Here is a 22,933-nt window from a genome sequence, read left to right as displayed (position 1 = left end):
TGTGTGTGTGTGATTAAATACGCGGTCATAAAATTATAATCGCTAATTCAGTGGATATTTTTATTTTGAATCGATTTAGCGACATCTAAAATTTTACTAACAGTGTATCAAACTTCCGTGGTTAATTTGATGACTATAATGACCGATATTTTTTAGTCATTCATTCGGTTACTAAAGTGAATTTTCTAATAGTGTTTTAAGTCACTTGGTCTAAAAACACAAAGAGAGTTATTCGCTAAAATTTTGGAGAAGACAAAGTGAAAGATAATGTAAGAGATAAAGGAAGGATGAAACTTTATAAATAAGGAAAATAAGTGGTTGACAAGTCATATGTTTCATTAAGAACGTCGGTCAATATGGTCGGTAACCCTAGTGTTTAGAGGTGCATGTTTCCAAGAGTTGCAATACTTGCATCAGTGTAAATGGAATACAAATCGTTTGCATACCACTCAAAATAATTCAATAAGGAGTGAAATCAGTAGGAGGGACATAACGAAAACACTTTGCCACTACATACCTTGTGCTTAGGAGATTGTGTACCCGTATGTTTATATCGACTTTAATATGTTCGATTTCCTTATGAACTAAATCACTTCACTCTTAATCTTTGTGTTTGGGGGACTGTGTAGCGATATGTTTATATCGACTTTCATTAATCCATTTGTGATGATCAAACTCAAAGATACATACACAAAGGTCTAAAAGGGATTGCACATAAAAGAACGAGATATCCAGGAAGCTGGTGGATGGAGAACTTGACCGGTCTCATGATCAATACGAGAACATGGCAGGGTACAAGCCCAATATCAATAGCTTATCCATAATCATCATCTATAGTTACAATAAATATACGAAGATTTAATGAGTTAAATAACCTTGATGAACAATATGGACGGGTGATACCAATAAATAGTCATCAAAACTCTTACAAAGATTATAATAAAATGAAAGCATAATGACATTGATTAATATCAAAAAAATAAATTCCACGTAAAAGCTATAAAAAAGGAGAGAACATAGAAAAAGAAAATAACGAACATTTTAGATAAACACTCGACGCTCGAAAATTATACTAATTACAAATATATACTTTTATTAATACAACCTCAAATAATTATCAATATCTAGATTTTTTTTAAACAAATTAAACACGTCATTTTTATTCATCTAGAGAAATAAAAACTTCACTTCTAAAATTTTCTTTTGCACCAATCAAATACTCCTATCTTTAAAAAATAAAAAATTACTTAGTTTTTCTTAGAATTTGATTTTTTAAAATTCATTTTTGGGGATTTTTTACCTAATTAACCCACATTTTCGAAGAAATTCCCAAAATAACCCAGTTTTCAAAAAAATTCCCAATATACCCCACTTTTTAAGGGAGGCGCCAATTGGATTGGCGCCCCCTCTTAAAAATTGCAAGGAGGCGCCAATTGGATTGGCTAGGGCACCTGCCCTAGCCAATCCAATTGGCGCCTATGTGTAATTTTTAAGAGGGGGCGCCAATCCAATTGGCGCCTCCCTTAAAAAAGCCTCAAATGAAAAAACTTCCAACATGAAAGTTGTAGATCTTTTCAAGACAATGAATTTGGATATAAATTTTGCAACATTTGGAATTGTTTTGAGAAAGTTATGGGCAGTTGAAGTTGGACTTCTGAGTTTTTCAACTGTTATCAGACCGATAATGTTTTGTATTATTGCATGTGTTTCTTTTAGGAATATGAATTTTTATCCAACATAACATTTGAACTAGACATATTAAATATTCCAATGCACTTGGTCCCACCTCAAAATAATTAAAAATGAGTGAGTTAGATCCCTGCGAACTTGACCCAAAATTAGGGTTTCTGTCAAAATGACCTATAATGTTTTGAAATTAATGATGAACTTCCAAGTTTCAAATGGATTTTTGATGAACATGAAAGTTGTTCATATGGCGACTGTTGTTAAAACTTGAATGGAGGCGCCAATTGGATTGGCTAGGGCAGGTGCCCTAGCCTAGGGTAGGTGCCCTAGCCAATCCAATTGGCGCCTATGTGTATGTTTTAAAAGGAGGCGCCAACTCAATTGCCGAGTCCCTCATAAAATGCCTTTTTTGTCTTATAAATAGATGCGTAGTGTGACCTATTGTTCCACAATTCATATAATCATTTGGCTATCATGTTTGGTGTTCGTCGCCGATACGGTAAGGTGATTTATGCGAGAGACAAACCTCAATTGCTGATGCTGTTTTAGAACATCACCACGTTAGATCAACTGAAGAGGGAGCTGGTTCGATGGTTAGACAGGAAAATACCAGAAGGGGAAAAAATCAGAAGTATTGAGAGACTTGACAGTATCTTTGGTTGGGTGCGAGTGAAGACTGATAAGGATGCTAGGGAAATGATGTTCGGTCGAGACGATATTAATTTGATTGTTGTAATCAGTTAGAATTATTTATGTTTTCAGATGTTTTGTACTGATGTTGGTTATGAAACTCATTGTAACAAGAACTTAATGATATATAATGATTGATTGTTACAGAAATACAATGTTACAAAAAGCATAAGATCTAGATACAATGTTACAAATAGCTTAAGATCTAGATATCATGTTACAATAAGCTTAAGATCTAGATGATGCTCCTTGATTGGGACAGTTGTTTTTGTTGTGTCCTGGTTGACGACAGATACTACATAATCTTATCATTTTATCTGTGGAATCCATCTCTGTTCTTATACGTGTGCTGTTTGGCCTTCCTTTCTTCTTTCTACGCATCTCTTCATTGTGCCAAACAATATCTCCTTCATATGGAGGCCAGTAATCCTCCATTGGTAGTACTGAAAAGCTTTTACTATATACATTCATGATGGTGTTGGCCTTGTACACATCAGATAAATGGGTGTAAGCGTCTTGACGAGTATAAGCGCATGCTGCAATGACATGGGAGCAAGGTATGCGGAGTTTACACAAAGATAAATTTGACATAATACGAATTGATATTAATAAAATTTGGATTTTACACAAAGAATCCTAATGATGATGACCGGGATCACCTAACCGACCTCCGGTCCCACATCCCCTAGCTACCCTAACCCTTGGCCCTAACCCACGTTGACGATTCTGCACCGGTGTTTGTTCATCTGATGGTCCAGGAGCGTCATTACCTCCTACAGGAGAAGATCCGTTGAGGTATTCAGCCAACTCAGCATAGTCTTCAGTATTCAATGATGGTGTACCGGCGTAGCTGAGCTCATGACCCATGCCAGAGAAGTTGGGGTGTGGTTGACTCATGGATGGGCGACCGGGACGGTTGAAGGGGGACATGGGTGACAATGATGGGTCTAGGAAAGGTTGGAAAGGTTGTTGGGGTGTTTGGAAGAGATATGGTTGTGGGATGTTTTGGTATTGTGATGTTTGGGGTTCTTGGCTACGGTAGGTGATGGGGCGGTTAGTGTTTTGGGTAAGGCGACTTTGGTAGGGTGATGGTGTGGGTGCGAAGCGATGTTCGGTCGAAGGTTGATGGTCCATTTGTTGGTGGTGGTATGGGGGATGTTCTTGGTTTTGGGGTTGGGTGAATGGCATGTTTTGGTTGTATGTTTGTGTGTTTGTGGAACGAAAAGTTTGTCGGATAGGTGGTTGTGAGTAACCGGGCTGAGAATGTTGTTGGGGGTTAGATGTTGATCCTTCTTGTGTGTAACTTGTCTGGCGTGGGTCGTAGAGGTACATATCATCGGCGATGAATTGAAATCCAACTGATCTATACCAAGCCATATAAGTACGACTTGGTTTTACCTCATTTGGCATGACTGCGTCAGTTAAGACATGGTCATGACGGTGCTTCCACTTGCGACACTCTGATCTTGCGAAGGTTTGCCAAGGGTTGTAGTTCCATTGGTCGTTCACTTTACGCATATGCCATTCTCCTAGGCTAGCTGGGGGATCTGGGATATTCTGGACCATACCAAACTGCAGCTTCACACGGTCGGTGTTGTGCAGCTCCACTGTTGTGAATCGTATTATCGGTGTGCATGTTGTCCATACGGCTGCGTCTTCAGGGTTGATCTGATGCTCATGATCCATATTAAGGTATGGACGCCAAATGAACTGAAATGTTAAAGACGATAGGATTTAAATGAATGTAGAAAAAGTCAACATAATATGAAGAAATAATGAAATTATTTTGCTTACGTCTGCCGGTCGAAGGTGATCCAACAGGTTGCGATATTGAGTAATACAGTGTCTCGGACATCTGCTGTAATTCATACCGCGTGCCGACCATCTACACCAAAAAGTTAAAATAAATTAGTTATGGGTAATAAACTGTAAGGAAGGAAGTAAAGATATAGCAATTTAAACAACTTACTTTTTTGCATATGGAAAAGTGAAGGGGTTGCTATTGACCGGTGCTAGAGACGGTAGTCTTGACCATCCCCATGCTTGTAGCAAAACAGCACATCCAGAAAATGTAGAAGTATCTTTGTGGGAGTTTTTGCACAAAGAACTATAGAGATAGGCTAGACATGCGGATCCCCAACTATAACTACCTATTCTATCTATATGTCTAAGTAAAGGTAAGTACATAATATGCATGCTAGAACCACTACCTTCGGGAAATAAAAAGGATCCTAGTAACAACATAATGTAACACCTAGTTTTGATGATTCGAGCATCTTCGGTAGAATGCTCATCTAAATAAAAACTATTATAATATGACTTTAGGCGTGAAAGTAGTATACCTTGTCCCCTAGCATTATCATCTAACAAATCAGTGTTTAAAAGCTCCATGCAAATTGAATTTGCATAGTTGGTCTTACCATTAACAGCTTTGCCTTCAATTCGTAGTCCTAAAAGCATGTAGACGTCTTCTAACGTCACGGTACACTCACCGGTTGGAAACCAAAATGTGTGTGTCTCTGGCCTCCATCTTTCGCATAAGGCTAGAATGAACTTGTTATCTATAGACCAAGACATAATTTTGCTAAGGTGACCAAAACCGGCGAGTTCAACATAAGGTTGAATCATCGGGTCCATTGGGACAAATTCGTGGACTCGAGTTCGAAACCTTGAGACCTCCTATAATAGAAATAATGTAACACTTGACTAAGTCGGTATTTAAAAATAAAATGGGGTTGGTGGAGATGAAACATAAAAAAGAAGTATAAGAAAAAACTTACGTATGTCGCGATGTTTGCAACTGTTCCTCTGTGTGCTTCGCCCATTGTGAGTAAAGACATATTGTTGGGGAGTTGGTGTAGATGAAAATGGAAGATTTTGTTGAAGATGAAATTGTAAAAGAAGTAATGTAGATGAAGTAGTGAGAAATGTAGATGAAGTAGTGAGAATGTTGGTGTGGAAGAATTGTTGAAGAAGTGGATCAATTTATAGGCAAATGGAGGAGTGCATGAAAAATTGTGTTTGTATGGTGTCTCCACCTCATTTGGCGACCATGTGCAATATTAAAGTGGGGGCGCCATTCAAATTGGCGACACCATAGGGCACATGCATGCAAGGCTAGTTCTGAATGCTTGGTTTCGAGGACTGACTCCATGGGGGCACCATTCAAATTGGCGACCATGTACAAGCCTTAAAGGTAGGCGCCAAACCAATTGGCGCCACCTTCTGCATGTCTGACAAGTGGCATTGTTGTCTCCTGCATGCTGAACAAATCACTTATGGATGGCTTGCATGATTGACACATCATCTCTGACCATCTTAGGTGTCCGACACGTGTCTGTCTTGTCTCCTGCATGCTGATGACTAGCTTCTTGATGGCTTGCATGATTGACACATCATCTCTGACCATCTTAGGTGTCCGACACGTGACTGTCTTGTCTCCTGCATGCTGATGACTAGCTTCTTGATACCTTGCCTGGTTGACACATCAACTCACACTGTGTACAAGACGCTTACACCCATTTATCTGATGTGTACAAGGCCAACACCATCATGAATGTATATAGTAAAAGCTTTTCAGTACTACCAATGGAGGATTACTGGCCTCCATATGAAGGAGATATTGTTTGGCACAATGAAGAGATGCGTAGAAAGAAGAAAGGAAGGCCAAACAGCACACGTATAAGAACAGAGATGGATTCCACAGATAAAATGATAAGATTATGTAGTATCTGTCGTCAACCAGGACACAACAAAAACAACTGTCCCAATCAAGGAGCATCATCTAGATCTTAAGCTTATTGTAACATGATATCTAGATCTTAAGCTATTTGTAACATTGTATCTAGATCTTATGCTTTTTGTAACATTGTATTTCTGTAACAATCAATCATTATATATCATTAAGTTCTTGTTACAACAAGTTTCATAACCAACATCAGTACAAAACATCTGAAAACATAAATAATTCTAACTGATTACAACAATCAAATTAATATCGTCTCGACCGAACATCATTTCCCTAGCATCCTTATCAGTCTTCATTCGCACCCAACCAAAGATACTGTCAAGTCTCTCAATACTTCTGATTTTTTCCCCTTCTGGTATTTTCCTGTCTAACCATCGAACCAGCTCCCTCTTCAGTTGATCTAACGTGGTGATGTTCCAAAACAGCATAAGCAATTGAGGTTTGTCTCTCGCATAAATCACCTTACCGTATCGGCGACGAACACCAAACATGATAGCCAAATGATTATGTGAATTGTGGAACAATAGGTCACACTACGCATCTATTTATAAGACAAAAAAGGCATTTTATGAGGGACTCGGCAATTGAGTTGGCGCCTCCTTTTAAAACATACACATAGGCGCCAATTGGATTGGCTAGGGCACCTACCCTAGGCTAGGGCACCTGCCCTAGCCAATCCAATTGGCGCCTCCATTCAAGTTTTAACAACAGTCGCCATATGAACAACTTTCATGTTCATCAAAAATCCATTTGAAACTTGGAAGCTCATCATTAATTTCAAAATATTATAGGTCATTTTGACAGAAACCCTAATTTTGGGTCAAGTTCGCAGGGATCTAACTCACTCATTTTTAATTATTTTGAGGTGGGACCAAGTGCATTGGAATATTTAAGATGTCTAGTTCAAATGTTATGTTGGACAAAAATTCATATTCCTAAAAGAAACACATGCAATAATAAAAAACATTATCGGTCTGATAATAGTTGAAAAACTCAGAAGTCCAACTTCAACTGCCCATAACTTTCTCAAAAAAAATCCAAATGTTACAAAATTTATATCCAAATTCATTGTCTTGAAAAGATCTACAACTTTCATGTTGGAAGTTTTTTCATTTGAGGCTTTTTTAAGGGAGGCGCCAATTGGATTGGCGCCCCCTCTTAAAAATTACACATAGGCGCCAATCGGATTGGCTAGGGCAGGTGCCCTAGCCAATCCAATTGGCGCCTCCTTGCAATTTTTAAGAGGGGGCGCCAAACCAATTGGCGCCTCCCTTTAAAAGTGGGGTATATTGGGAATTTTTTTGAAAACTGGGTTATTTTGGGAATTTCTTCGAAAATGTGGGTTATCTCGGTAAATTTGCTCATTTTTGATGCATAGTATTTCTTTTTAATTTTAATCATATAATTCATATTAATTTTTTAATGTGCCTCCGTTAAGGAAAAAAATGATTTTCTTTAGATCTACGATAGTAATCATCATGTTTAACATTTAATCAAGAGCAAGAATTAAGTTTTAACCATATTGGTATTGTTTTTAGCTTATTGGCGTATTATTTTACACAAGTTGGCCGTGGAGTTAACGATAAAAACAGAAGATAATAAAAAGGAATAGAAAAAATAAATAAATAATTCCATCCATGTCCCGATCGGTTTTTTTCTCTGTTTCTTTCTCTTCTCTTCGAATCAATTTTCCTCCAAAATCTTGCTAACCCTAACACACTCTTTCAAATTCTCATTCAATTTCTTCAATCGAGAAAATACAATCCCAATTTGAATCGATTCGTATCAATTCTCAGAAACAAAAACCGCTAAATTCCGGTTCTATAAAACCCTACTTTTCAACCCCGCCGGCGACACCGCACCTTATAGTTTTCTTCATGCGAGATCCGCTTTCTCCACCGCCGTCTTCCGGCGACGACGGTGATCCTTACGGCTCTTGGTATGGCAACATCGACTACCTTCTTAATATATCGGCGATCGGCGCTTTGTTCTGTCTCTTGATTTTCCTCTTGGTGAAGCTACGGAGCGACCACCGCCGTATGCCTGGCCCCGCCGCCATTGGTAGCAAGCTTCTTGCCGTATGGCACGCCACTGGACGTGAAATCGCCCGCCACTGCGGCGCCGATGCTGCTCAGTTTCTTCTCATCGAAGGTGGAAGCTGTGCCGTTCTCTTGTCCGTTGCATCTCTCGCCCTTGTTGTTTTGCTTCCGGTTAACCTCCACGCTGGGACTTCGGTGTTGGACGATCAATTCTCCAAGACAACTATCAACCATATTCCTAAAGGTTCGCCTCTGCTTTGGATTCATTTCATTTTCGCTGTTGTTGTAGTTTTATTGGTTCATTTCGGCATTTCCGCCACGGAAGAGCGATTGAGAATCACTAGGTTTAGAGATGGTTATGGTAATTTGAGTGATCCCACTGTGAATTCTAGTGCTATATTCACTATAATGGTTCAGGGGTTACCTAAAATTATAGGAGCTGATAGGGCTGCGTTGCAGGAGTATTTTCAATATAGGTATCCCGGTAAGGTTTATAAGGTTATTGTGCCAATGGATTTGTGTGCTTTGGATGGTTTGGCCACCGAGTTGCTGTGTGTGAGGGATGAGATTTCATGGTTGGTAGCTAGGATTGATTCTCGCTTGTTGCCGGATGATTGCGAAGAGGATGGTGGTGTTGATGGTAGTGTGCCTCTGGGTTTGTGGAGTTGGGTGGTTTCTTGTCGGAAGCTATTGAAAGGTTTTTTTGCTGACATTTTGGCTAGATTTGGTTACACTGATGAAGAGAGGTTGAGGAAATTGCAGGAACTGAGGGCCGAACTGGAGACTGAGTTGGCTGCTTACAAAGAAGGGCGTGCGCCGGGTGCTGGCGTTGCCTTTGTTATGTTCAAGGATGTGTACACTGCTAATAAGGCTGTTCAGGATTTTCAGAATGAAAAGAAGAGGCGGGTTGGGAAGTTCTTTTCAATCATGGAGTTGCGTTTGAGGAGAAACCAATGGAAAGTTGAGCGAGCACCTTTGGCGAGTGACATTTACTGGAAAAATTTGGGGACGCCAAAGCTGTCGCTGAAATTGCGGAGAGTGTTTGTGAATACTTGTTTGTTGTTGATGCTCTTGTTCTTTAGTTCTCCACTTGCTTTGATCAGTGCTGTTCAAAGTGCTGGAAGGATCTTCAATGCCGAAGCTATGGATAGTGCACAGATGTGGCTGGCTTGGGTACAAAGCTCTAGCTGGCTTGGAAGCCTTATTTTTCAATTTCTACCTAATGTTATCATCTTTGTCAGCATGTATATAATAATTCCATCCGCTCTTTCTTATCTGTCAAAATTTGAACGCCATCTGACGGTTTCTGGTGAACAAAGAGCTGCACTCATGAAATTGGTTTGCTTCTTCCTTGTAAATCTCATTCTGTTGCGGGGTCTGGTCGAATCGTCATTAGAGAGTGCCATCCTGAAAATGGGACGGTGCTATTTGGATGGAGAGGATTGCAAGAGGATTGAGCAATATATGAGTGCATCATTCCTGTCAAAGTCATGCCTTTCGTCTCTTGCATTTCTGATCACAAGCACTTTCTTGGGGATATCTTATGATCTCTTGGCACCCATTCCTTGGATCAAAAGAAACATTCAGAAGTTTCGGAAGAATGACATGCTTCAGTTAGTTCCAGAACAAAGTGAAGAATACCCGTTAGAACATCAAGATGGAGATAGACTTCAGAGACCACTAATTCGCGGCAGTGCAAATGCTTATGAAACTTCCAATGGGGATAGTGAAGAGGGACAAGATCTTTCTGTCTATCCAATCACTGGAAGCTCACCTAATCCAAAACAAACATTCGACTTTGCACAGTACTATGCCTTTAATTTGACAATATTTGCACTGACTCTGGTATACTGTTCATTTAGTCCACTTGTTGTTCCTGTTGGTGCTGTTTATTTTGGGTATAGATATGTAGTGGACAAGTATAATTTTCTGTTTGTCTATCGAGTTCGGGGATTTCCTGCAGGCAATGATGGGAGGTTAATGGACACTGTAATATGCATCATGCGTTTTTGTGTTGATCTATTCTTACTCGCCATGCTCCTATTCTTCTCAGTGCAAGGGGACTCTATGAAGCTGCAAGCAATTTTCACTCTTGGACTATTAGTCTTGTATAAATTACTTCCTTCCCGTAGTGATAGTTTACAATCAACACTTTTGGAGGGCATTCAAACTGTTGATAACGTTGTAAATAGTCCCATTGATTACGAGATATTTTCACAACCCAGGTTTGATTGGGATACCTCCCAAAGGTGATTCAAGCTTTGATATTATTCTTGCTGTCAATTAGAGTTGTACCTGTTCCCATACAGAAGCATGTAACTCAGAAAAGTAGTGATGGGGGATGGGTTTGAGGGATCACTCAAGGGCCAAGAAAAAGGGTTCTTCTAACTGATATCCATAATCTGATATACACACTTCATTTCTACCATCTGTTCCACTTCTCACCCAATTCCAAAGATTGGCCACAATGCTAATGAAAGTACCATGTGATATTTCTGGAAGTTCCCAGCTTTGTGCAAATTTGGGGCGATTGTACTGTTTCCACTTTTTATACATATATGCTCACCCCTATGGGGAAATTCTGGGGAAAGATGGACTTAGAAATAACAGTGAGAGCATGTTCCTTCTACTTCAGACAAGCTTCAGAGTACAAGCTGGATCATTCCCAGTCTACTTGCTAAGAATTTGATGTGCATGCCAATCTATTTTTTTACTATCAAAAAGCTTAGCTTTCTAGTTAGAGAACCATGATTATTAGACGATATAGATTTGGGAAAAAATGTATACAAATATTTATTGTCAGTCTGATGACACGTTTATCAACATGCTTATTTTTTATCTGTGTTAAAACTTAAACTATATACTCCTTTTGTCCCATAACGAGTAATGACCACTATTTTACACAGATTTATTTCACCCTTAGTAAAAAGTATGATAAGTAAAAATAGAGAATGGGGTTTTTACTAATATACTTCTATTAATTATTGATGCAATTTCATTCTCATTGTAATTAGTAAATGGAGAATAATAACTTAAGGGTTATTAGAAGATAATTTTGGAAAAAACAACAATTAAAGTGACATTATAAATTAAAAGTGACATTCTTTTTTAGACACTTGTTTTTAATACAAAAATAGTGCTAGGGACACTTTTTTTACACTAGACCCAAATATCATGAATACAAGTTTTGTCAGCCAGCTTCTAAAATCCACTAAATTTTTTAGTTCTCTATTTCAAATTCTTCAATTTATTTGTGAAATAAATATTGAATAGCTTTTAGTTATTTTATATCAGCTTTTAAAATCCACTCAATTTACCAAGTATATATCTCTAATTCTCTAATTAATTTGCTTAATAAATATTTAAGGATTGTTATTCCTACACCAAGTTTACACCTAAATTTTACATCAAATACGGCTCACCGTATTCTTATTTGTTTAATAAATAAAAAAAATATTTATAAAAAAATATTTTTATTTTTTAAATTATTTTTATAACATAAATATAAAGTTTGTTATAAATCAATTTTATTATTGTATTAACCACAAAAATATAGGTTATTAATCATATATTTTATTTATAATTTATTAACCAAATCTATTATTTTATTAATCAATAAAATATACAGTATTAACCAAATTCTAACATTAAAATATAAAATATAATATAATTTTTAATCAAATTTTGTATTTCATATTTTAATGATAGAATTTGATTAATACTATGTATTTTATTGGTTAATAAAATAATAAATTTGGTTAATAAATTATAAGTAAAATATTAGGTTAATAACCTATATTTTGTGGTTAATACAATAATAAAATTAGTTAATGACAAATTTTATATTTGCGTTATAAAAATAAAAATATTTTTTATAAATATTATTTTTGAACAGTGTTTTACGTAAGATTTTGGTGTATGATTTAGTGTTAGGAATATCATTAATTTAGCGTAGGAATAGCATTACTAAATATTTACTCACACTTATTTATTTTATAATCTATAAGAGGAGCATGAACGTGAACTTGATTGCCTCCTTCGGCAATACCATTTGCAGGTCCATTTGGTTTTATTGCTATGACTTTTCTTTGAATAAAAAAGCCATTACTCATTACATCTCTTTAGCTTATTTATGACAAAATTTAAAAATTATCTAAAGAATTTAGATTTCAATTTTTTGACTTATCAAATGCACAATAAATTCTATCCGAGACACTTTAAATCTAAGTTAAAAATAGGTTCGTGTATTGAAATCCGGATTAAAAACTTACGAATATTGAAATTCGGACGCGTCTTAGCATATCACACCAAAATCTAAACTCGAGACTACAAAAATCTTTAAAGGATTAGTCTGTATTTCAAAATCTCCAAATTAAATGTATGGAGATTGAAATCCAGACACTTTCATTTAAGTATTCACGCTCAGACATTTATCTCTTCCTTCTCTTTCATTTCATCAAATTTGAACACAAAAACAAAGCTCACCATTGCCCACTCGTGCACCAACATTTTTCAATTTTTCTCGTAACTTATACTCATCTACATTCAAACTTAGCACATTTGTCAAATTCTAATCTACTACATTCTAACAAAGATCATCCAACTCTTACATTTGGAAAGTTTCTTATTTTCTTACTTTTCTAATTTGCGATGCATGCATTTCCTAAACAAGTTATAGTTATGTTGCATTTCCTAATTAGATTTGGTTTGAAATTTTAAACTTTTGAGCTTAGGATTCGCAATGCATGCTTTGTTTCTGATTCTGTTATGGGTTAGTGTAGAAAATCCATACTCTTAGTTTGGATGACAAAACCCAAATTTCTCGGTTTTACGTTCTGTTTTGAAATTTGGTTTGTTAATATATTATTTTTGCTTCTTTGAATATGATATAAATTTTCTTATTTGATCGTAGGGAGAATGACAGACAACTAACAAATATTGAGATATGATATAATGGCCAAACATGCTTCAGTATGCAAGGAGAAAGCTAGACCCTCACGACCTGCAATATGGAGAATCGTCGTTTACTGATAGGGATCATCTTTCTGCGATCATGTATTTGCGACTCATCATGAAGCCCCCACCGCTTGAGTACATACTTTTGTACCTGATGTTGTCATGCCTGATAGTTTTCTAGGTGACCCCTCAAACCTTTCACTACTTTCTCTATATGCACACCATGCTGCTAAGCACGTTTGGGACAAAGAAGGTAACATAAATAATTGACATGTTTATGTTAAACATCTGTGTTTTAATAATTGAATTGTTTGACGATAATGTATTTATTTTTGTAGTAGCGTGAAATGTTGAAATGTATCAACTATGGAAGAAAGATAGAAAAGTTGTCGTAACCTAATGAACCATATTTTAGGATGTCTTGCAAGTATCTGGGCTGAAGGATTTATGCCGGAACGGATATGGTTGAATTAACCATGGTTTACTGTCGCGTTTATTGAGAGAAGACACACAAAGAAATCATCATTTCATTCTTCGATTGGTGAGATGACCATTACACTTGATGATGTATCATGCCACTTACGTCTTTCGGTCACAAAAATATTATTATATCATTCTAGAATCAGTAGACCTGAGGAACTGTATTTGATGGTTACATATATAGGAGCTAATCTGGGTGATGCCCAAAAGGAGATATATGACACTAGAGGATGTCATACCATATTTTATTTTCTCATGAAAAATCATGTTAAGCACCTAAATGTAGCTATGGATGCTGAGGGTGATGATGCACATGTTACATATCATATAATATGTGCATTGAGGTCATACTTCATGGTTTTGGTTGGCACAACCATTTTTATGACCAAATTGTGACCTGTGTCGACGTTGTCTACATTAAATACTTCATTGACAGAAGTACAACTAGAGGGCGTCTTATTTTGTGTACCTCTACTTCAAGTTAGTTGAAGGTATGGGGAAGCCTGAACAGTTGATATGAAAAAATTCTCTATTTTTTTCATCCTTACTAATATTTATTTCATGATACATGTGCTACACCGTTAGTGATATTTTATCTTAACCATTTTCAAACATGAATCCACCAACATTTTTCACGTCACTTCGGTTGGGAATATGTTAGACTACTATGAGGAATTGCCACATTCTTGCTCCATTTTCCCACTCAAAGGGAACCATGCAATCAAACTGTTTCAAACTGCACTTGACTGTATCATGCTGGATGACATATATTTCATGTTGTACGGTGACCACCATTGCACAAGGACCTTTGAGGTGATATCCTAGTACTTTGGATGGATGACTTGTGTGTGACACCCTAAAACCCAAATTTTTTTATAGCATGATTTGCGGAATATTTATTTATTAAAATAAAACAATGCATCAGATCAACTAAAGTAACATCACAGATTTCATATATGATTACTTGTTCAAACATTGAATCAAATAGGAAAAATTAAAAGTGAAATCCCGACCCCGATACCACAATATCAGAGCCTTATTCGAAACCCAAATGTACTAGTTGCCTTAACACTTCAACACACATAAACACGAAAGAAAACCAATGATATGGTCTTCTACACCCTCCTCAATAAAAGTATTGCATTATGACTATTCCTCAATCTCAACCTGGGGATATACTACACATGATTCATATCATTGAATCATATAAACAAAGGGGTGAGAATACATTCTACAATTATACGGTATAATAACAACAAAGGATAACATAAATCATAACATACAATATTACTCAGTAATACAACATGACACAATCATACAACATGACACAATCATATGATACTGCACATGGTTACCCGACATTATGAGATATATAATGAATGCTTATGCAATGCATATACCCTTTACTCCACACCCATGTGGTATCAATCATTGAACTCGTGACTTATTTTGGAAGGACATACATGTTACCTTAAGTACCACAACACTCTTCCTGAGTTCTATAGTTTAGGAGGACATGTGAGCTACATTACGTATTACAACATTCTCTCTAGATGTCCATAGACTCTCATAGTCTAGGAGTATATGTGAGTTGTAACACCCCGATAATAATAAAATAATTATTTAAATTGAGTTAATAATTTATTTATTAATTTAATTAAATAATTGGAAATTTTTTTATTATTATTTTTTTTGGATTTATTATTATTATTGGGATAATAATTATTGGAAAAATATATAAGTTGGAAGTTAGAAAAATCCCATTTTTGGTAAAAAGTTATTTTTCACGTGAAAAGGGAAAAGAGGCAGAAAGGGCAAAAAGCAAAAGAACGAAGGTTGAAGGAAGGGAAAGCTTGGAGCTCAGAGACTGCCGGATTTACTCAGGTAAGGGGGGTTTATCATCGTTTGATGGGTCTTATGGGATAGCATGTAATGGGTAGTGATGAACCTCTGAATTTGACTCTGATTGAAATGATATGTGATGAATTTGTGAAATATTGATGAACGAAATTGGATGATAATTGATGAAATTCGTAGGAATTAGATGTAGTAAGGTTAGCGATTTGAGAAGTTGAATGTATCTGAGTTGTAATTGATAAAACGAACGAACGTGTATGAAAAATTGGACTATGAGAGGTTGGATCTGAAGGATCTCGTAGCAGAGAAAACCTATAGCAGATCTGGAAAACTGGATTCTGGTCATACGCGTATGGCACTAGGCAATACGCGTATGGGATGGCTTGAAAATGGGGGTTTTGGCGCTGGTACGCGCCATACGCGTGTGATACGCGTATCCCTGGAGTGGTACGCGTATGGTGTATGCTATACGCGTATGAGTGGAAAGGATGAGGTTTTGAACGTGAAAGCGTCTCTGTTGGTACGCGTACGAGGATGTGGTACGCGTAGCATACGCGTATGGGCGTGGGCGATACGCGTATGGGATGGGCGAGGAAATGCGCCATACGCGTATGGGCATAGGCGATACGCGTATGGGCAGACTTGTGGTTTTCTGCACTGTGGTTGTGCAGTTTTTGGTGGTTTAGGCTGAGTGATGTAACTTAGCTGATGTATGACGTAGTAGGGATCAATTCCCGTTGTTTTGAATAGTATAGGTATTAGTAGAGTGTGCTAATACTATGATTAATTATGTGGCATGATATGATATGCTTTTGTTGATGATATGCGATGGTATACATGATGATGTGAATGTATGCATTTGCGAATAGACTGTTTTATGGCTTAGAGTGTGAGCATACGTCTATTCTTGTGTTGTTGTTGTTGTTGCATTGCTAGGTGATTAGCATGCATATGGTGGCCCATTTGGGGTGGTAGCTAATTCCCATGGTGAGGAATTAGTGAGTAAATCATTTTGATTATTGTTGATGTTTGCATGCTAGGTGATTAGCGTGCATAGCATGGCCCATTTGGGGTGGTAGCTAATTCCCATGGTGAGGAATTAGTGAGTGAGTCACTATGTCTCAAATGAGTGGGACTAGTGAGCTTGGTAGCCGTGCCGGGATTGGACGGTGAGGTTGAACTATATGTTCACAAAATAGTCGGTACCGCATGCATGGAGTCTCATTGCATAATATATGTATGGCGTGTAATATGAATGGATGTATTCCAATATTACACGTGTATTTGTGTTGGTATTGTTGTGTTGTTATTGAGTATGATGTTGAATTAATATGTTGTTCCTGAATGTGTGTTTTGATTAGGGTGATGAAGTGTGTTGAGTCACTTAACATAACATGATATTTTATAATACTCATCATATTGATTGAGGAACTCACCCTTACAACTGTTTTTCAGGTAACGAGCAGTGAGTTGAGTAGAAGTTAATGCTTGGAGTCTAGTGTAGTCTCCCTAGTGGGTCGTGCTCTGATAGATGTAACATCGGGATGGGTTGTCTTAACTTGTTTTGAATGTTTTATTGTTGGTTGAGAACCATTTTACATGTAATGTTTTACATGATTGATGAAATTATATCCGTTGTGTTTTATGCAATTATTTAAGTTTTAAATTAATAAAAGAGCATGACCGTTATATTGTTGAATGGTGTGAATATTATGTGTGACACCCTTAAATGGCATAATTACTCTGATGTTATATTTTGATATTTAATTAAATTATTGGGGTATTTTAGAAGGGTGTTACATTAGTGGTATCAGAGCATAGTCGGTCGAGTCGAGTCGTAATTATTCTGTCCCCCTGTACGGGATGGGTGTTGTATAACCCTATCAGTACTTATTGTTTTAGTTGTTTGGGTTTCAGAATAGAGATGGCTGGAAGAGGTAGAGATGATGCTGCGATTGCTGAGGCCCTGGGTATGCTAGCTGGAGTACTTGGAGGGAATCCGAATGTTGTGGGAATGGGAGCTGCTCGTCAACTGAGTGAGTTCCAGAAGAACAATCCCCCAATGTTCAAGGGAGCATACGATCCAGATGGTGCTCAGAAGTGGTTGAAGGAGATTGAGAGGATCTTCCGAGTGACTGAGTGTGCCGATAACCAGAAGGTCCGGTTCGGTACGCATATGCTGTCAGAAGAAGCAGATGATTGGTGGGTTGCTACCCGCACTGAGTTGGAATCTGCTGGGAATGCTGAGATCACTTGGGCTGTGTTCAGAGAGAGATTCCTGAGGAAGTACTTTCCAGAGGATGTCCGAGGAAAGAAAGAGATAGAATTCTTGGAATTGAAGCAGGGTAACAAGTCTGTTACTGAGTATGCTGCTAAGTTCACAGAGCTGTCAAAGTATTATACTCCCTATAGTGAGGCTGCTGGAGAATTTTCGAAGTGTGTGAAGTTTGAGAACGGGCTGCGTCCCGAGATCAAACAGGCTATTGGATATCAGCGGATCAGAGTGTTTTCTGACTTGGTTGACTGTTGCAGGATTTTTGAACAGGATTCCAAAGCCAGAGCAGAGAGCTATCAGCAAAGGGTTGATAGGAAAGGTAAGAGTCAGAATGATCGTGGAAAACCGTATGCAGCTGGCAAAGGTTTTCAGAGACAGAGTGGGATGAAGAGACCTAGTGGGGGAGACTCTAGTGCTCCTGCTAAGTGTTACAGATGTGGTCAGGCTGGACATCGTATCCATGAGTGTACCAGTGCTGAGAAGAAGTGTTTCAAGTGTGGAAAAGGTGGTCACTTGGCTGCAGACTGCCGGTTGAAGACTGTGACTTGTTTCAACTGTGGAGAGTTGGGTCATATCAGTCCACAGTGTCCTAAGCCGAAGAAAGAGAATCAGTCAGGAGGCAAGGTCTTTGCTTTATCAGGTTCTGAGACTTCTGCAGATGATCGTTTGATCCGAGGTACGTGTTATATTAATGGCTTTCCTCTTGTAGCTATTATTGACACAGGTGCTACTCATTCTTTTATATCTTTGGATTGTGCTGTGAAACTTAAGTTAGAGATATCTGAGATGCATGGAAGTATGGTAATTGATACTCCTGCAAAGGGTTCAGTGACTACTACTTCGGTTTGTTTGAATTGTCCTTTGAGTATTTTTGGTAGAGACTTTGGAATGGATCTTGTGTGTCTTCCACTAGTACAGGTTGATGTTATCCTGGGTATGAACTGGTTGGTGTTTAACCGAGTTTCTATTAACTGTTTTGATAAGACTGTGATTTTTCCTGAGATTGAGGAAGGAAAGAGTTTGTTTCTATCTGTAAGACAGGTGAATGAGGAAGTAGCAGATGGGGCAGAGTTGTTTATGCTGTTAGCGACTCTGGAGGCTAAAGATAAACTGGTGATTGGTGATCTAGCTGTGGTGTGTGATTTTCCTGATGTGTTTCCGGAAGAAGTGAATGAATTGCCGCCAGAGCGTGAAGTTGAGTTCTCGATTGATTTGGTACCTGGTACTAGACCGATATCGATGACTCCATATCGTATGTCTGCTGTTGAGTTAGCTGAATTGAAGAGTCAGCTGGAAGATCTGTTGGATAAGAAATTTATTCGTCCGAGTGTGTCACCGTGGGGTGCACCAGTGTTGTTGGTTAAGAAGAAAGAAGGTACTATGAGGTTGTGTGTGGACTACAGGCAACTGAATAAAGTGACGATCAAGAATCGGTATCCTTTGCCGAGGATTGATGATTTGATGGATCAATTGGTTGGTGCGAGTGTGTTCAGCAAGATAGATTTGAGATCTGGGTATCATCAGATACGTGTGAAAACTGAGGATGTTCAGAAGACTGCTTTCAGAACAAGGTATGGACATTATGAGTATTCTGTGATGCCTTTTGGTGTGACTAATGCGCCTGGTGTATTTATGGAGTATATGAATAGGATTTTCCATCCGTATCTAGATCAGTTTGTTGTGGTGTTTATTGATGACATTTTAGTGTATTCGAAATCTGAAGAAGAGCATGCTGAGCATTTGAGAGTGGTTTTAGAAGTTCTCCGAGAAAAGAAGTTATTTGCTAAACTGTCTAAGTGTGAATTTTGGTTAGAAGAGGTTAGTTTTCTTGGTCATGTGATTTCAGGAGGTGGTGTTGCTGTTGATCCTTCTAAGATAGAAGCGGTATCTAAGTGGGAAGCTCCGAAGTCTATTGCTGAGATTCGAAGTTTCCTTGGTTTGGCTGGTTATTATAGGAAGTTCATTGAGGGATTTTCTAAGTTGGCGTTACCGTTGACGATGTTGACTAGAAAGGGGCAAGCGTTTGTTTGGGACTCGAAATGTGAAGAAGGTTTCCAAGAGTTAAAGAGAAGGTTAACTACTGCTCCTATTCTGATATTACCGAGTCCGTCGGAACTATTTGAGGTTTATTGTGATGCTTCATTGTTGGGTTTGGGTGGTGTGTTGATGCAGAATAAGCAGGTTATAGCTTATGCTTCGAGACAACTGAGGGTTCATGAAAGGAACTATCCGACACATGATTTAGAGTTGGCAGCTGTGGTATTTGTTCTGAAATTATGGAGGCATTACTTGTATGGGTCGAGATTTGAGGTTTTCAGTGACCATAAAAGTTTAAAGTATTTGTTTGACCAGAAAGAGCTAAATATGAGACAGAGGAGATGGTTAGAATTTCTGAAGGATTATGATTTTGGGTTGAATTACCATCCGGGTAAAGCAAACGTAGTAGCTGATGCATTGAGTCGGAAATCATTGCATATGTCTATGTTAATGGTTAAAGAGTTGGATTTAATTGAGCAGTTTAGAGATTTGAGTTTGGTATGTGAGAGTACTCACAATAGTGTTAAATTGGGAATGTTGAAGTTGACGAGTAATATTTTGGATGAGATCAGAGAGGGTCAGAAATCCGATATGCTTTTGGTTGATAAGTTGACTTTAGTGAATCAAGGTCAAGGTGGCGAATTCAGAGTTGATGAGAATGGTGTTTTGAAATTTGGTAATCGGGTGTGTATTCCGGACGTTACCGAACTTAAGAAGAGTATCCTTGAGGAAGGACATCGTAGTGGCTTGAGTATTCATCCTGGAGCTACGAAGATGTATCATGATTTGAAAAAGCTATTTTGGTGGCCGGGAATGAAAAGAGAAATTGCGAGTTTTGTTTATTCCTGTTTGACTTGTCAGAAGTCGAAGATTGAGCATCAGAAGCCGTCTGGGCTAATGCAACCGTTGGCTATTCCAGAGTGGAATTGGGATAGTATCAGTATGGATTTTGTTTCGGGTTTACCAAGGACAAGTAGAAATTTTGAAGCTATTTGGGTGATTGTGGATAGATTGACGAAGTCGGCTCATTTCATTCCGATCAGAATGGATTATCCGTTAGAAAGATTGGCCGAGTTGTATATCGAGAAGATTGTAAGTTTACATGGTATTCCGTCTAGTATTGTTTCGGACAGAGATCCTAGATTTACATCGAAGTTTTGGGAAGGTTTGTAGAGGGCTTTGGGAACTAAGCTGAGATTGAGTTCTGCATATCATCCGCAGACTGATGGTCAGACTGAGAGGACGATCCAGTCATTAGAGGATCTTCTGAGAGCTTGTGTTTTGGAGAAGGGAGGTGCTTGGGATTGTTATTTACCTTTGATTGAGTTTACCTACAACAATAGTTTTCATTCGAGCATTGGTATGGCACCGTTTGAAGCTTTGTATGGTAGGAGATGTCAGACACCGTTATGTTGGTATGAGTCCGGTGAGAGTGCTGTGGTTGGACCGGAGATTGTTCAACAGACTACAGAAAAGATTAAGATGATTCAGGAGAAGATGAGAATTGCTCAGAGTCGTCAGAAGAGTTATCATGATAAGAGGAGGAAGTCACTTGAGTTCCAAGAGGGAGATCATGTGTTTCTTCGTGTTATTCCGATAACTGGTGTTGGTCGAGCCTTGAAGTCGAAGAAGTTGACACCTCGATTTATTGGTCCTTATCAGATTTTGGAGAGGATAGGAGAGGTAGCCTATCGTATCGCTTTACCGCCGTCGCTTGCGAATTTGCATGAAGTTTTTCATGTGTCTCAGTTGAGGAGGTACATTCATGATCCGTCGCATGTAGTCCAAGTAGATGATGTACAGGTGAGAGATAACCTGACTGTTGAAACATCACCTATGAGGATCGAGGATCGAGAGTTGAAGCAGTTGCGGGGTAAAGAGATTGCCTTGGTGAAGGTAGCTTGGGGAGGACCAGCAGGTGGCAATGTGACTTGGGAACTTGAGAGTCAGATGAAGGAGTCTTATCCGGAGTTATTCGATTGAGGTATGTTTTCGAGGACGAAAACTCTTTTAGTGGGGGAGAGTTGTAACACCCCGATAATAATAAAATAATTATTTAAATTGAGTTAATAATTTATTTATTAATTTAATTAAATAATTGGAAATTTTTTTATTATTATTTTTTTTGGATTTATTATTATTATTGGGATAATAATTATTGGAAAAATATATAAGTTGGAAGTTAGAAAAATCCCATTTTTGGTAAAAAGTTATTTTTCACGTGAAAAGGGAAAAGAGGCAGAAAGGGCAAAAAGCAAAAGAACGAAGGTTGAAGGAAGGGAAAGCTTGGAGCTCAGAGACTGCCGGATTTACTCAGGTAAGGGGGGTTTATCATCGTTTGATGGGTCTTATGGGATAGCATGTAATGGGTAGTGATGAACCTCTGAATTTGACTCTGATTGAAATGATATGTGATGAATTTGTGAAATATTGATGAACGAAATTGGATGATAATTGATGAAATTCGTAGGAATTAGATGTAGTAAGGTTAGCGATTTGAGAAGTTGAATGTATCTGAGTTGTAATTGATAAAACGAACGAACGTGTATGAAAAATTGGACTATGAGAGGTTGGATCTGAAGGATCTCGTAGCAGAGAAAACCCATAGCAGATCTGGAAAACTGGATTCTGGTCATACGCGTATGGCACTAGGCAATACGCGTATGGGATGGCTTGAAAATGGGGGTTTTGGCGCTGGTACGCGCCATACGCGTGTGATACGCGTATCCCTGGAGTGGTACGCGTATGGTGTATGCTATACGCGTATGAGTGGAAAGGATGAGGTTTTGAACGTGAAAGCGTCTCTGTTGGTATGCGTACGAGGATGTGGTACGCGTAGCATACGCGTATGGGCGTGGGCGATACGCGTATGGGATGGGCGAGGAAATGCGCCATACGCGTATGGGCATAGGCGATACGCGTATGGGCAGACTTGTGGTTTTCTGCACTGTGGTTGTGCAGTTTTTGGTGGTTTAGGCTGAGTGATGTAACTTAGCTGATGTATGACGTAGTAGGGATCAATTCCCGTTGTTTTGAATAGTATAGGTATTAGTAGAGTGTGCTAATACTATGATTAATTATGTGGCATGATATGATATGCTTTTGTTGATGATATGCGATGGTATACATGATGATGTGAATGTATGCATTTGCGAATAGACTGTT

General features: G+C 38.2%; 2 protein-coding genes across 2 annotated transcripts; one reads left to right on the top strand and one right to left on the bottom strand.

The window, feature by feature from the left end:
- Window positions 1-3,986: 3,986 nt before the first annotated feature.
- LOC127135378 (protein MAIN-LIKE 2-like) lies at window positions 3,987-5,313 on the bottom strand. The gene is made up of 2 exons (XM_051062106.1): window positions 5,157-5,313; window positions 3,987-5,055 (listed from the first exon to the last, which is right to left on the bottom strand). Exons 1-2 carry the CDS (start codon window positions 5,214-5,216, stop codon window positions 4,342-4,344), a joined length of 774 nt encoding a protein of 257 aa, XP_050918063.1. The 5' UTR covers window positions 5,217-5,313; the 3' UTR covers window positions 3,987-4,341.
- Window positions 5,314-7,713: 2,400 nt separating this feature from the next.
- LOC127074735 (CSC1-like protein At4g35870) lies at window positions 7,714-11,001 on the top strand. The gene has a single exon (XM_051016081.1). The coding sequence runs from the start codon at window positions 8,002-8,004 to the stop codon at window positions 10,414-10,416; it is 2,415 nt and encodes an 804-aa protein (XP_050872038.1). The 5' UTR covers window positions 7,714-8,001; the 3' UTR covers window positions 10,417-11,001.
- Window positions 11,002-22,933: the final 11,932 nt, after the last annotated feature.

This window comes from Lathyrus oleraceus, chromosome 4 (assembly GCF_024323335.1).
Source record: "Lathyrus oleraceus cultivar Zhongwan6 chromosome 4, CAAS_Psat_ZW6_1.0, whole genome shotgun sequence".
NCBI classification, from domain to species: Eukaryota; Viridiplantae; Streptophyta; class Magnoliopsida; order Fabales; family Fabaceae; genus Lathyrus; species Lathyrus oleraceus.
The sequence above is the reverse complement of the archived record's forward strand: the minus strand, read 5'-3'. Positions and strand labels throughout refer to the sequence as shown.

What these genes read in the sequence shown, in the direction of transcription:
- LOC127074735 (XM_051016081.1), top strand. Translation starts at nt 8,002, where the DNA reads ATGCGAGATCCGCTTTCTCCACCGCCGTCTTCCGGCGACGACGGTGAT.
- LOC127135378 (XM_051062106.1), bottom strand. Translation starts at nt 5,216, where the DNA reads ATGTCTTTACTCACAATGGGCGAAGCACACAGAGGAACAGTTGCAAAC. An exon ending in TTGCAAACATCGCGACATAC is followed by an intron (nt 5,056 to 5,156) that starts GTAAGTTTTTTC and finishes TTTCTATTATAG; the next exon opens with GAGGTCTCAAGGTTTCGAAC.